This window comes from Elephantulus edwardii, unplaced genomic scaffold, assembly GCF_000299155.1.
Source record: "Elephantulus edwardii isolate Elephantulus edwardi_28Jun2011 unplaced genomic scaffold, EleEdw1.0 scaffold00363, whole genome shotgun sequence".
In the NCBI taxonomy this organism is placed as follows: domain Eukaryota; kingdom Metazoa; phylum Chordata; class Mammalia; order Macroscelidea; family Macroscelididae; genus Elephantulus; species Elephantulus edwardii.
Genome location: NW_006400113.1, coordinates 1,585,983 through 1,598,451, shown reverse-complemented (window position 1 = coordinate 1,598,451; position 12,469 = coordinate 1,585,983). Strand labels below are relative to the sequence as shown.

General features: G+C 39.7%; 1 protein-coding gene across 1 annotated transcript in view; it reads left to right on the top strand.

Moving 5' to 3' along the window:
* Positions 1-12,469, top strand: part of ABCB10 (ATP-binding cassette, sub-family B (MDR/TAP), member 10) — a 92,764-nt gene that overhangs the window by 61,948 nt on the left and 18,347 nt on the right. Inside the window, exons 10-12 of the mRNA XM_006902071.1 lie at positions 801-981; positions 7,035-7,078; positions 9,154-9,188. Of these exons, the coding sequence (XP_006902133.1) occupies positions 801-981; positions 7,035-7,078; positions 9,154-9,188 (260 nt within the window). The remainder of the gene's footprint in view (positions 1-800; positions 982-7,034; positions 7,079-9,153; positions 9,189-12,469) is intronic.

Sequence of the window (12,469 nt, the reverse complement as noted above, 5' to 3'; positions counted from 1 at the left end):
ATGGGTGTGTCAGGGGCAGTGTGATTGGCACAGGATAGAGCAGGGTTTAGGGCTGTTGTACATAGGGTCGCTATGAGTCGCAAATGGCTCGATGGCACATAACAACAACAACAACAGGTGCCCTTGCTCTGTTCTGATGACAGTCTCCTCGTCAAAGTGTAGTCTTCACATTTACACAATCTGGTCTTCTGGGATTCCCATTGTTCTCAAGGCTAGCCACATTTTTTATGTCAGTCTAGAGGCTAAGGTGTGCTTGATCCAGGCCATGCTCTTTGCAATTACTTGCTATGCCTCAGAGAGCTGGACAATGACTGAAGAGGACAGAAGAATTGATGCCTTTGAGTTGTGATGCTGGAGAAGAGTATGGAACATACCATGGACGGCTAAGAGAAATAATAAGTTTATCTTGGAGAGAGGGAAGCCAGGCTGTTCCTTGGAGGCAAGGATTTTGAGGCTTCTTCTGACATACTTTGGCCATGTTGCCAGAAAGGACCAGTTCTTGGAGAAGGACATCTTGCTTGTAAGAACAGAGAAGCAGTGCAGGAGAGGAAGACCCCAGATAGGATAGATTGACACAGTAGCTAAGGTAATGGAGGTACAATATATCAGAGACAGTGAGATTGCCCCAGGATAGAGCAGAGTTCAGAGCTATTGTGCATAGGGTCACTATGAGTCATGGTTGGCTTGATGGCACATAACAGTAACAACAATGACCGTATCAAGCTCCATTCTAATTATTAGTGATGTTTGAAGAGTGTTCTGAAAATTACGGTAAATAATATTTTATTTCCAATTTGTAGGAACCAATTTTGTTTTCCTGTACAATTGCTGAGAACATTGCTTATGGTGCAGACGACCCTACCCATGTGACTGCCAAGCAAGTGGAAAGGGCAGCTGATATGGCCAATGCAGCCACCTTCATTAAACATTTTCCTGATGGATTTAATACTGTGGTTGGGGAAAAGGGAATTCTCCTTTCAGGTATGCTTTTATTACTGCTTTTTTGCATCAGCTGTCCCAAGGAGTGCCCTGATACTTTCATATTGCAGAATTCTGCAATTTTCTAAGCAAGTTTTTGTTCTAGATTTGAACGAGTTGGTCTCACCACTTTCCGACCTCTACCCTAGTCTCCTTCACTTTCAGTTTCATGTATATTCCCAGAATTCCTATTGAGGAATGCTTAGCCACAGCAAACTTTTTTTTTTTTAAATTTTATTATTTTTGTGTGAGTGTACCGTCAAATCAGATCTGACTTGTACAGGAGGAGATTGCCCCTCCTTCCCCGGCAGAGCATCTGGTGGATTTGAACCATGCGCCTCTGGGATACACAGCAAACTTATCTCAGCTGACAAAAGATGTTTTGTAGCCAAAGCTCAAAATCAAATTTATTGCTATTGAGATACAGTCAGTTCCTAGAGATCACAGGAACAACAGATATGAACCTTGTCCTATCCTACTCTATCCGTATCATTTCTGATATTCTCAAGGCTATTGTTATACAGTCACTGTATCAGTCCACAAGAGAAGGCCTTCTTCTCTTTCTCTGACTCTCCACCTTTCTTAGCTTGGTGTGTAGATTGAATTGGAAATGACTCATAGCTGACCTTCCAGTGGATTGTCTGAGGCAGTAAATCACACAGGAGGGGATTGCTCATCCTTCTCCCACAGAGCATCCGTACCATGTGCCTTTGGGACTTCAACGCAGCTTCCTACCACCCATAACTTAAGGGCTGTGCAAAACAAACTGGGTTCAGATTTGTTGCCTGACTGTGCCTGACTAATAGGAGAATTTACAAACTCCTATTCCTTGAGATGATCAAATCACACCTAGCATATTACATCTTATATTGAGTACCATATTTTTTTTAGTAGTTTGGTTTTTTTGGTAGTAGGTAAGGAGTTGTATTGCCAGTCGAGAGATGGGCAGTTCAAATCTACCAGTTCTCTGCAGGAGAAAGATGGACTGTCTCTTCCTGTGTAATTTACAGCTTTTGAAAGCCCACTATAGGGTCAGCTATAAGTCCTGTCTCAACTGCACTCAACAACAGAGACCAGAAATGTCTTTAATGAGTAGAATTTAAAGGGAATAAAATTTGCAGTTAAACACATATGGTTCCTCAGTGTACATTTTGCAGTGTGTTTCCTTCCGTGTTCTCTATCATTGGAAATGTTTGAGCAAAGAACAATACCTCTACATCAGGGTGTTGGTTAGCAGTGAGGCTAGATGTCCTCCAGCAACAGTCCTTCTAACTTGAAACTTTCTCAGTGAGACCACAGGAAATTTAAAACAGACGCTTTAAGTTGACTGTGTGATTATGAATACCATTCTAAGTGGATAAAAAGATGTTTGGTTTGGGTTTTTTTAAAGTTTCAATAAAATAAATTTTATGGGGAGCTCTGGTGGCCTAGTGGCAAGGAGCTGCAACTACAATCCCAGAGGCGCATGGTTCGAATCCACCAGATGCTCTGCCGGGGACGGAGGGACAATCTCCTCCTGTACCAGTCAGATCTGATTTGATGGTACACTCACACAAAAATAATAAAATAAAAATTAAAAAAAAATAAATAACTTTTATTTCTTCATCAGTTACATTCTTAAATGAAACTGGCATTACATTTTTCTTGTTAACTACTGTTAGCGTGGTCTCTGCCTTGATTCAAACTAAAAATAAAGCCATTTTAGTCGGTGCTTTTGCTTCACAAGTGCAAATGGCAACATAATAGATATCATACATGTCAACATAATAAAAAGTGTAGCAATGGTATAGCACTGAGCCTTGAATTTCATGCTGAGCACTGCTTTCACTATGTCCCAAAGATTTTAACTAGTTTAAAATTTTTCTACAACTCACTGATTTTTCAGTATTTCCGTTATTTTGTGTCCTGAAAATGGTTTATTTATTCTAGAGAATGGTCAGTGTGCAGTGGTATAGAACATATATTGAAGTGCTGTTATCTGGTTATGACACATAGACATATATAGACATTTGAGTTAGATCTAACTGGTTAACTGTTAGTCTACAGCATTTGAATCTTTTATTCTCTAAGTGTTTGCTTTATAAATTTCAGGGCTCTGAAATTTACATATCTGAAATCAGATATGTAAATTTTTATAACTGCTGTGTTTTCTAGGAGATTGGTTCTTTGTCATAATGTCCTTTGTTTTGACGAATTTCAACTTCAAGTTTATTTGTAAGATACTTATATTGCTAAAAATATTGATACTGTTTTTTAGATTACTGTGGGGTTTTTTTTTTCTTATTCCTTATCCCCACAATCATTTGATTTTCTTTTTTTACCCTTTTACTTCTGTGTCCCTCAGGGTATGCCTTATTTTCTTCCATTTTTATCCAATCTAAGAATTTTGCTATATTATTTTTGTGTGAGGTTAATGGCTTCTATGTTCCCATTTATGTCCAGTGTGTAAATTTTAAAAAAAATCCCTTTTATTAATTATTGCTGTTTTGGGTATTGTGAGTCATTTTTCTTAATTTTCATTAGCAGATCTATTTACTTTGTGGGTATACTACGTTTAAACACTTACTGCCCTATATTTAAAACAATGCTATTTTTCTTTTTTTTTTTTAAATTTTATTTTTTTTTAAACAATGCTATTTTTCAAAACTGCCTTTAACTTCTGCAGTGTCTAAAAATTCTGTATTAAACTAATCACATTTCCTTTTACTGCTTATTTCAACTTTGTATCTTAGATTTCCTATAATTTATTTTGTTGTGATATATATTCAAGTGGCTATTCAATGTCACTAACCTTGGTTGCAGACTCCTATTGGTTTACTCCTGTTTATTTCCTTTTTGGAGGACTCTTCTTAATGTTTTTGGTAGGTCAGGTCTGGTAGTTAGAAATTCCCATAATTTCTGTTTATCTGGGAGTATCTTAATTTCACCCTCAATTTTGAATGACAGTTTTGCTGGGCATATTATTGTTGCCTGATAAGTTCAGTTCTTTCAAGACTCAGTGTATGTCACCCATTGTCTTCTTTTTTTGATAGACACAGGGAACTCCAAGAGAACTAGAGATTGCTGTGTAAAAGTTAACTGCTCTTCATCTCTGAACTCCACCTTGAGATTGGACATCACCTAGAGAGGGATTAAGCTGCTTCTGGTGAAATCACAGAGCATGAGGGTACAAGAAGATTTTGTGACAGTCAGTGGCATGCTCTCCCTACCCTCTAGTTTCCTTGAAGGAGATCATCTCATGCCTTTCACTTTATAGCGAAGTAGCCAAAGATGCTATTCTCTCTGAGAAGAAGAGTATGCAGCAATAGATTCCTAGTGCACCATTGGCACCAAGGATTTCTCAGAGGTTATGAAAGCCATCAGCTGAGTGCTTCAGTCACTCCAATACCTACACCAATAGGAAGATTGTGGAAAGAAATGCATTTCCTTTACTTACCCTCATGGTATGCAATGGTTTGTTTGAGGACAGCATTTAACTGAAACATGCTTCAGTTGTAAATGATGAACTTTCCTTTTAGCCAAATCAGTATTGGAAGACTCATTAACAACTTGCATTAAGCATATGACACAGCCTTACTTGCTGAAAGTGAGGAGGACTTGAAACACTGATTGAAGAATATCAAAGACTACAACTTTCATTATGGGTTATATTTCTTTCTTTTTTTTTTTTAAATTTTATTATCTTTTGTGTGTACTGCTAAATCAGATCTGACTGGTACAGGAGGAGATTGCCTCTCCTTCTCCAGTAGAGCATCTGGTGGATTCAAACCGCATACCTCTTAGCTTGCAGTGCAGCTTCTTGCCACTAGGCCACCAGAGCTCCCTATGGGTTTTATTTCAACATCAAGAAAACAAAAGTCCTCACTACTAGACCAATAGGCAAGCAACATCATGATAGATAAAGAAAAGATTAAAGTTGTCAGTGATTTCATCTTACTCAGATTCCCAATCAATATCCATGGCACCAGCAGTCAAGAATCAAAAGACACTATTAATGTAATTCATCACGTTAACAAAGCAAAGAACAAGAACCACATAATGCCATCCATTAATGTAGAAAAGGCCTTAGATAAAATCCAACACCCTTTCCTGATTAAAACATGCAACTAAATAGGAGCAGCGAGGAATTTCCTCAACATAGTGAAAAGTATATACACAAAACCAAGAGCCAACGTCATTCTCTATGGAGAGAGATTAAAGGCATTCTCTTAGAGAATAGGAACTAAACAAGGATGCCCACTGTCACCTCTCCTATTCAGTACTGTATTGGAAGTCTTAACAATAGCCACAGATAAGAGAAAGAAGTATGAGGTATCCAAATTGGCAAAGAGGAAGTAAAGTTATGTTTATGTGCAAATGGCATGATAGTATACTTAGAAAACCCTAAAGATTGCATGAGAAAGCTACTGGCCACAGTTGACCAATTCAGCAAAGTAGCAGGATTCAAGATTCAACATACAGAAATAAATTGGATTTCTCTACAGTGACAAAGAGATACAGAAATGGAGCTAAGAAAAATAATACCCATTGCAGTAGCTAATCACAGGATTAAAAACTTGAGAACAAATCTAACTAGAGACACTAAAGACATATATATATAGAAATTACAAAACATTAAGAAACAAAAAGAGACCTGGAGAAATGGTAGCATATACCATGTTAATGGATAGAAAGACTCCATATCATGAAAATGACAATTCTACCAAAGGCAGTCTACAAGTTCAAAGCAATTCCAATACAGATACCAATTCCATCCTTCAGTGAGATGGGAAAGGCAATTTCCAACCTTATCTGCAATGGAAATAGACCCTGAATAAGTAAAGGCACTCCTGAAAAAGAAAAACAAGGTAGGAAGCATCTCATTCCCTGATCTCAAATCCTTCTACACAGCTGTGGTGGTCAAGACAGTCTAGTCCTGGTGCAGTGACAGACACATAGAGTGGAATGGAACTGAAAACCAAGAAATCATCTCATTTGCCTATGGTCAACTGATTTTTGACAAGGAGATGAAATTAGTTAAGTGAGGAAATGGCAGCCTTTTGAACAAATGGTGTTGGCAAAATTGGAAAACTATCTGCAGAGAACTCAAGCAAGACCCACCTCTCACATCAGACACACAAATCAACTCAAAGTGGATTTAGGGACCTAGGACTAAAACCAAATACTAAAAAATTTGTCAGAGAAAACCTAGGAACAACCTTAGAAGCCATAATTCTCAGGATGAACAGATTTCCACACATAATGACAAACCTACAACCAGGAGAAAGTAAAATAAATGAATGGTACCACCTAAGAATTAAATTGCAGGCACATCAAAAAACTTCTCCAACAGATCAAAAAGGAAACCCACAGACTGGGAAAAACAAATATTTGACAAGACATCTGATAAGGACTCATACCTAAAATTTAGAGAACCCTCCAACATCTCAACAAGAAAAAGGTAAACAACCCAAACACAAAATAGGCACAAGATAAAAATAAATAGTCACTTCACCAAAGAAGACATTCAGTTGGCAAACAAACACATGAAGACATGTTCAGAATCCCTAGGGATGTCAGTTTAAAGACTAAGTGGTGCCTTGTGCAAGCTGTGGTACTTTCAGTTGCTTTGTATACATCTGAGAGTTGGACAGTGAATAAAGATGACAGAATTGATTCCTTTGAATTTTGATGATGGAGAAGTTGTTGTGTGTTGTGTACCTTTGAGTCAGGACTGACCCTCCAGTTGGTTTTCAGAAGCAGTTAATCGCATGGGAAAAGATTGCCCATCTTTCTCCTGCAGAGCAGCTGGTGGCCTTGAACCACATGATTTTGGGATTGCAGTGCAGCCTCATGCCACTAAGACACCAGAGTTCCTGCTGATGGGGACTGAATATCTCACAAAATGCTGAAAGAATAAACAAATATGTCTCAGGAGTTGTGTTTTTTGTCTCAGGAGTTGTGTTTTTTGACTGATTGGAAGATGTTGCCATCAAATTTCCACAGGATTTAACGTAAATGCTTAATGCCAAGAATTTTTGTTAAGATTTTTGGTAAAATAAAAATATCTTTGTCAGGTGGACAGAAACAGCGGATTGCAATTGCACGTGCTCTGCTCAAGGTAAGCCACTGACTGGGTTGATTTTTAGTTTGTGTTTGTATTGGTTTAAACTTACTAAAATATGAGAGTGGATTTTTTTTGTTGTTGTTGTTCACACTTTTTGTTCTATTTTGGAAGGTGGAGGTTATGTATACAGTTGATAGTTTAGATTTCACTGAGGGTGTGTTGTCTAAACATAACAGATATTTTGTTGGTATCGGGAGCCAGGTACTAGGAATGCCAGAGAGAGAAAAGCTTAACATGTGGTCCTTCACTGAGCAGCATATTGTCCAACTAGTGAAATGGTGACTGTCAATGTCCAGAATAGTTAGTATTCTCAATTATGTAATATGTAATTGACTGCTAAATTGTGCAGTATACACATTAAGTGCTCCCCAGTGAGTTGTGAGAGGACTATTTTAGCTTAAAGGCAAAGGCATTCCATTTTTTAGGAAACTGTAGATTTTAAAAATACCTTTGCTATGTAATGGCTTTCTGGCTTAGGTGTAGTATTTTTAAATACAGTTCTCTTGAGGTGAATTTATATACATACCATACCTCAATAAAATGATTTTTTAAAATATGTATTTCTAGATATATTATTAAAGTGTATATTATAGAAATGTCCAGCATATGTGCATGATGTCCCTGGGATGGAGCTGCCATTTTTGGAGATGAGGTCTTTGCTGGACACGAGAGCCCCAGGGTAACATAATTCCTAAGAGATCACTGAAAGGAGCTCAGGTTCCTGGGAAGAGCCTTCCAACTTACATCGTTTTCCAGTTGTCAAGTTGACTTGATAGCAAGCAGTGTTTTGTTCTGTTCTGTTGTTCTGGGGTCATCATGATTCCAGGCTAATTGAGTGCAGCTATCAACAATTTTCAAGATAATGTGTATGTGAAATATAGAAAACTGTTTATTGTCAGCTTGTTAACCAGAAAATTAACCAGAAGAAAGCAGGTCAAATCCATCAGTCCCTTCAAGGGAGAAGGCTGGGCAGCCTCTCTCAATAAGCATTTACAGCCTCAGAGACCTAGTAGAGGGACTCTGTTTGGCTAGGGAGAAGTGAATTAAACATTTTTGTGTGCCTATTCACCAGTCCACCTGTCCATCAGTCTGAGATATGTTTGAGACTTGTTACAGAGATACAGGCAATAAATATTTATCATCATACTCTTTACTGGGGACAGGAACAAGGTCATCACTTCTGTACTAGTAGAGCAAACTGCTCTATTCAAGTTCTGTACTATGTAAGATCATGCTTGCATGAATTAATAATGAAATCAGAATAAATCTGGCTAATAAGATATTTACTTTTTTTAAAAAAGAAAAGTATATATAATAAAGCTCTCTGGTGGCCTAGTGGCAAGAAGCTGCTCTGCAATCTCAAAGGCACACAGTCTGAGGCCACCAGCTGCTCTGCGGGAAGAGGATGGCAGTCACCTCCTGTGTAGTTAACTGCCTCTGAAAACCTGCCAGAGGGTCAACTATGGGTTGACTCCAACTCTACAGTACACAACAACATAGACAAATTATTTAAATAAATTCAAGTGTATAAAATTTCTTTTCATTAACTTGACAAGGTTGTGTAAATGGTACATGCAATGCAATGTTAGAACATTTCTTCATTCCAGAAAGTTCCCCTTGGAGTAACCAGTGCAGCCCACACCCGATTTACTTTCTGTTCCGTAGAATTGTCTTTTCTGAGCATTTTGGAGTGATCAGAAATACCATTAGGGTAAAGGGTATTAGACTATATACAGTCCTTTGTGTCTGACTTCTTAGTACAATGTGTGGTTTGTCTGCAACCTGGTAGTATAGTGGTTACATACCCCACTGCTGACTAAATGGTTGATGGTTTGACTCAACCAGCAGCTTCACATGGGACACAACTGGCCACTGCTCCCATAAATATTACATCTAAGAAAATCCTATGACGTAGGCCTGCTCTGTCATGTGATATCCCTGAGAGTCAGAATTAATGTCTAGCCATCCAGCCACCACCACCATTTTGCAGCATATATGAATACTTAATTTTTTCTTGTTGCTACAGAGTTTGTGTTTTTCCATTAAATTTACTGTTTCTTTTTCTTCAGAATCCCAAAATCCTTCTTCTAGATGAAGCAACCAGGTAAGAATATCTTAATATTTGCAATTATTTTAATTTTTTTTTCTTCCTCTCTTCACATTCCTCCATATTGTATGTTTCGTGACATTGATTATAATTCCCCAGATTATAACACTGCTTTTCCCACTTCCTCCCTGTGTTTCCCATCTGGGCAGATGTTGCCCTTTTGATCCTATATGTTTGACTGATCTAAGGAGTGTGTTCTGAACACCTTCTTATTGTGTACCTTCAAGTTGGAACTGACCCATAGCTCCAGCTTATTTTTAGAGGAAGTAAATTGTATGGGAGGAGATTGCTCATCTTTCTCCTACTGAGTAGCTGGAGGATTTGAACCATGTGCCCTTGAGTTGGTGGTAGAACTCCTCATCACTAGTCCAACAGAGTTCCTCTTACTGATCACGTTAAAAGTTTATTATTTGGATGAAAGTTGAGTCATAGAAGTGATTTTGGCTTCATAGCTTCCAGAGTGAAGAGTGACTAAAAAGCCTGTCTCAGGGTTTCCACTAGTGATTATTAGACCAGTAATACCAAAACCTGTGTGGGCAGGGTTTTTATCTCTACTGAGGTGTCTTGTCCTTTCGCCTGCCTTCTGTCCTTTCTAAGCGTTTCACGCAGCCTTGGGGAGGTCCTCTGCTTTTTACCTGTGTGTACGCGGGTTTTTATCTCTGCTGAGGTGTCTTGTCCTTTCGCCTGCCTTCTGTCCTTTCTAAGCGTTCTGACCGAGTTTCGCGTAGCCTTTGTGGGGGTGGGGGGTTGGGGAGTGTTCCTCTGCTTTTTACCTGTGTGGGAGGGGGTTTTTAGGGAATCCCAGAACACGTGATCGTGCTAATGCGAAACCTATACTTAAACCAAGAGGCAGTCGTCAGAACAGAGCAACTAAACACTACATGGTTCAAAATTGGGAAGGGCATAAGCCCGGGATGTGTCCTGTCTCCATACCTTTTCAACCTGTATGCAGAACATATCATCCGGGAGGCTGAGCTCTATGAGGAGAAATGTGGCATCAGGATTGGTGGAAGATCCATAAACAATCTGCGTTATGCAGATGACACAACCCTGCTTGCTGAAACTGAGGAGGGCCTGAAGCGCTTGCTGCAGAGGGTCAAGGACTGCAGCCTTCAATATGGATTGAGGCTCAATGTCAAGAATACAAAGATTCTCACCACTGGACCAATTGGCAGCAATCAGGATGAATGGTGAAGAAATTGAGATTGTTCACAGCTTTAGTTTGCTTGACTCCACAATCAACACTCTTGGCACCAGTATCCAGGAAATTAAAAGACGTATTGCTATGGGAAAATCTGCTGTTAGGGATCTCTCTAAAGTACTGAAAAGCAATGGTGTGTCTCTGGAGACTAAGGTGCATTTGGTACAGGCCATGGTTTTTGCAATCACTTGTTATGCATCAGAGAGCTGGACAATGACCAGGGTGGATAGAAGGAGAATTGATGTTTTTGAGCTTTGGTGTTGGAGAAGAGTGCTGAGGGTACCATGGACTGCTAAGAAAACAAACAGATTCATCTTGGAGAGGTTTAAACCGGGCTGCTCCTTGGAGGCAAGGATTCTGAGGCTTCGTTTGACATACTTTGGTTATGTTGTAAGGAGAGACCGGTCGTTGGAGAAGGACATCATGCTTGGAAGGGTGGCGGGCAGGCGCAGGAGGGGAAGGCCCTCTGGGAGGTGGATTGATTCGGTGGCGATCGGGATGGGGATGAGTGTGTCGGAAACAATGAGTTTGGCACAGGACAGAGCAGAGTTTAGAGCTGTTGTACATAGTAGGGTCACTATGAGTCGCAAGCGACTCGACAGCACATAACAACAACAACAATGCCAAAACTTTTTCATTCTGTAATTCAAGGTACTAGAGCTGAAAATGCTATTTCCTTTTTTACAAGTTGTTGTTGTGTGCTGTCGAGTCGCCTGTGACTCATAGCGAACCTACCTATGTACAGTAGCTCTGAAGTCTACCCTGTCCTGAGCCAGTCTCACTGACTCCGACACACCAACCCCTATTCCCTGGCTGCTGCATCAATCTATCTCATCCGAGGTCTTCCTCTCCTACACTATCTTTCCACCCTTCTAAGCACGATGTCCTTCTCTAAGGATTGGGTCCCTTGTGGCCACATGCCCAAAGTATGATAGATAGAGCTTAAAAATCCTTGCCTCCAAGGAGACATTTGGTTTCACCCTCTCCAAGACAGACCTATTTGTTAAAAATATGGTATGTTAAAAATTGGTGGAAATAATCTGCGCTGTAATCCTGAAGGCATGCAGTTCAAATCCTCTTGCGGGAGAAGTCTGGGCAATCTGCTCCCATGCAATTTGTTGTTGTTAGGTGCCATCAAGTCTAATACAACTTATAATGACACTATGAACAATAGATCTGAACCTAGTCCTGTGCTGAGCCGTCCTTACACTTCCTGACATGCAAGAGCCCATGCTCTTGTAATCACCATGTCAGTCCACCTGTTGAGGGTCTTCCTCTCTCCTTTGCTGACCCTCCACCCCCTCCCAACATCGTGTCCCTCTCCAAGGAATAGCACCTCCTAGCAATTATGTCCAAACTATGTGAGGCAAAGCCTCATCATTCTTGCCTCCAAAGAGCACTCTGGCTGCAGCCTCCCCAAGACATATCTGCTCATTCTCTTAGCAGTTCTTGGGATGTTCAGTGCTCTTCTCCAACACCACAGCTCAAGGCATCTATCCTTTTTCTGTCATCCCTATTCATTGTTCAGATGCATAGCTAGTAATTGAAAAGACTATGGTATGAATCAGATGCACCTTAGTTCTCAAGCTGACATCACTACTCCTCAATAATTTGAAAAGGCCCTAACTGTAAATTTTCCCAGTGCAGTGTGTCTACTTATTTCCTGACTGCTATTGCCAAGGGTGTTAATTGTGGATCCAAGCAAGATGTTCCAAGCAAGATGTAGCTGTTGACAGTTTCAGTATCCTCTCCATCCATCGTGACACAGACTCTTGGTCCAGTGGTAAGAATCTTTGTTTTCTTGATATTGAGATGTAATCCATATGAAGGCTACATTCCTTGATCTTCTGCAACAAGTGCTTCAAGTGCTCCTCACTTTCAACAAGTAAGGTTGTGTCATCTACATAACTGAGGTTATTGATGAGTCTCCCTCCAATCTGATGCCACATTCCTCTTCATAGAGCAATTTTTTTTTTTGTGAATGTTTTTTCTGACTTTGTTGTCAAAGTTTCCTTGCTTCATAAAATAACTTCAGGAATATTCCATTTTTTTTCTGTATTGTGAAATAGCTTCAGTA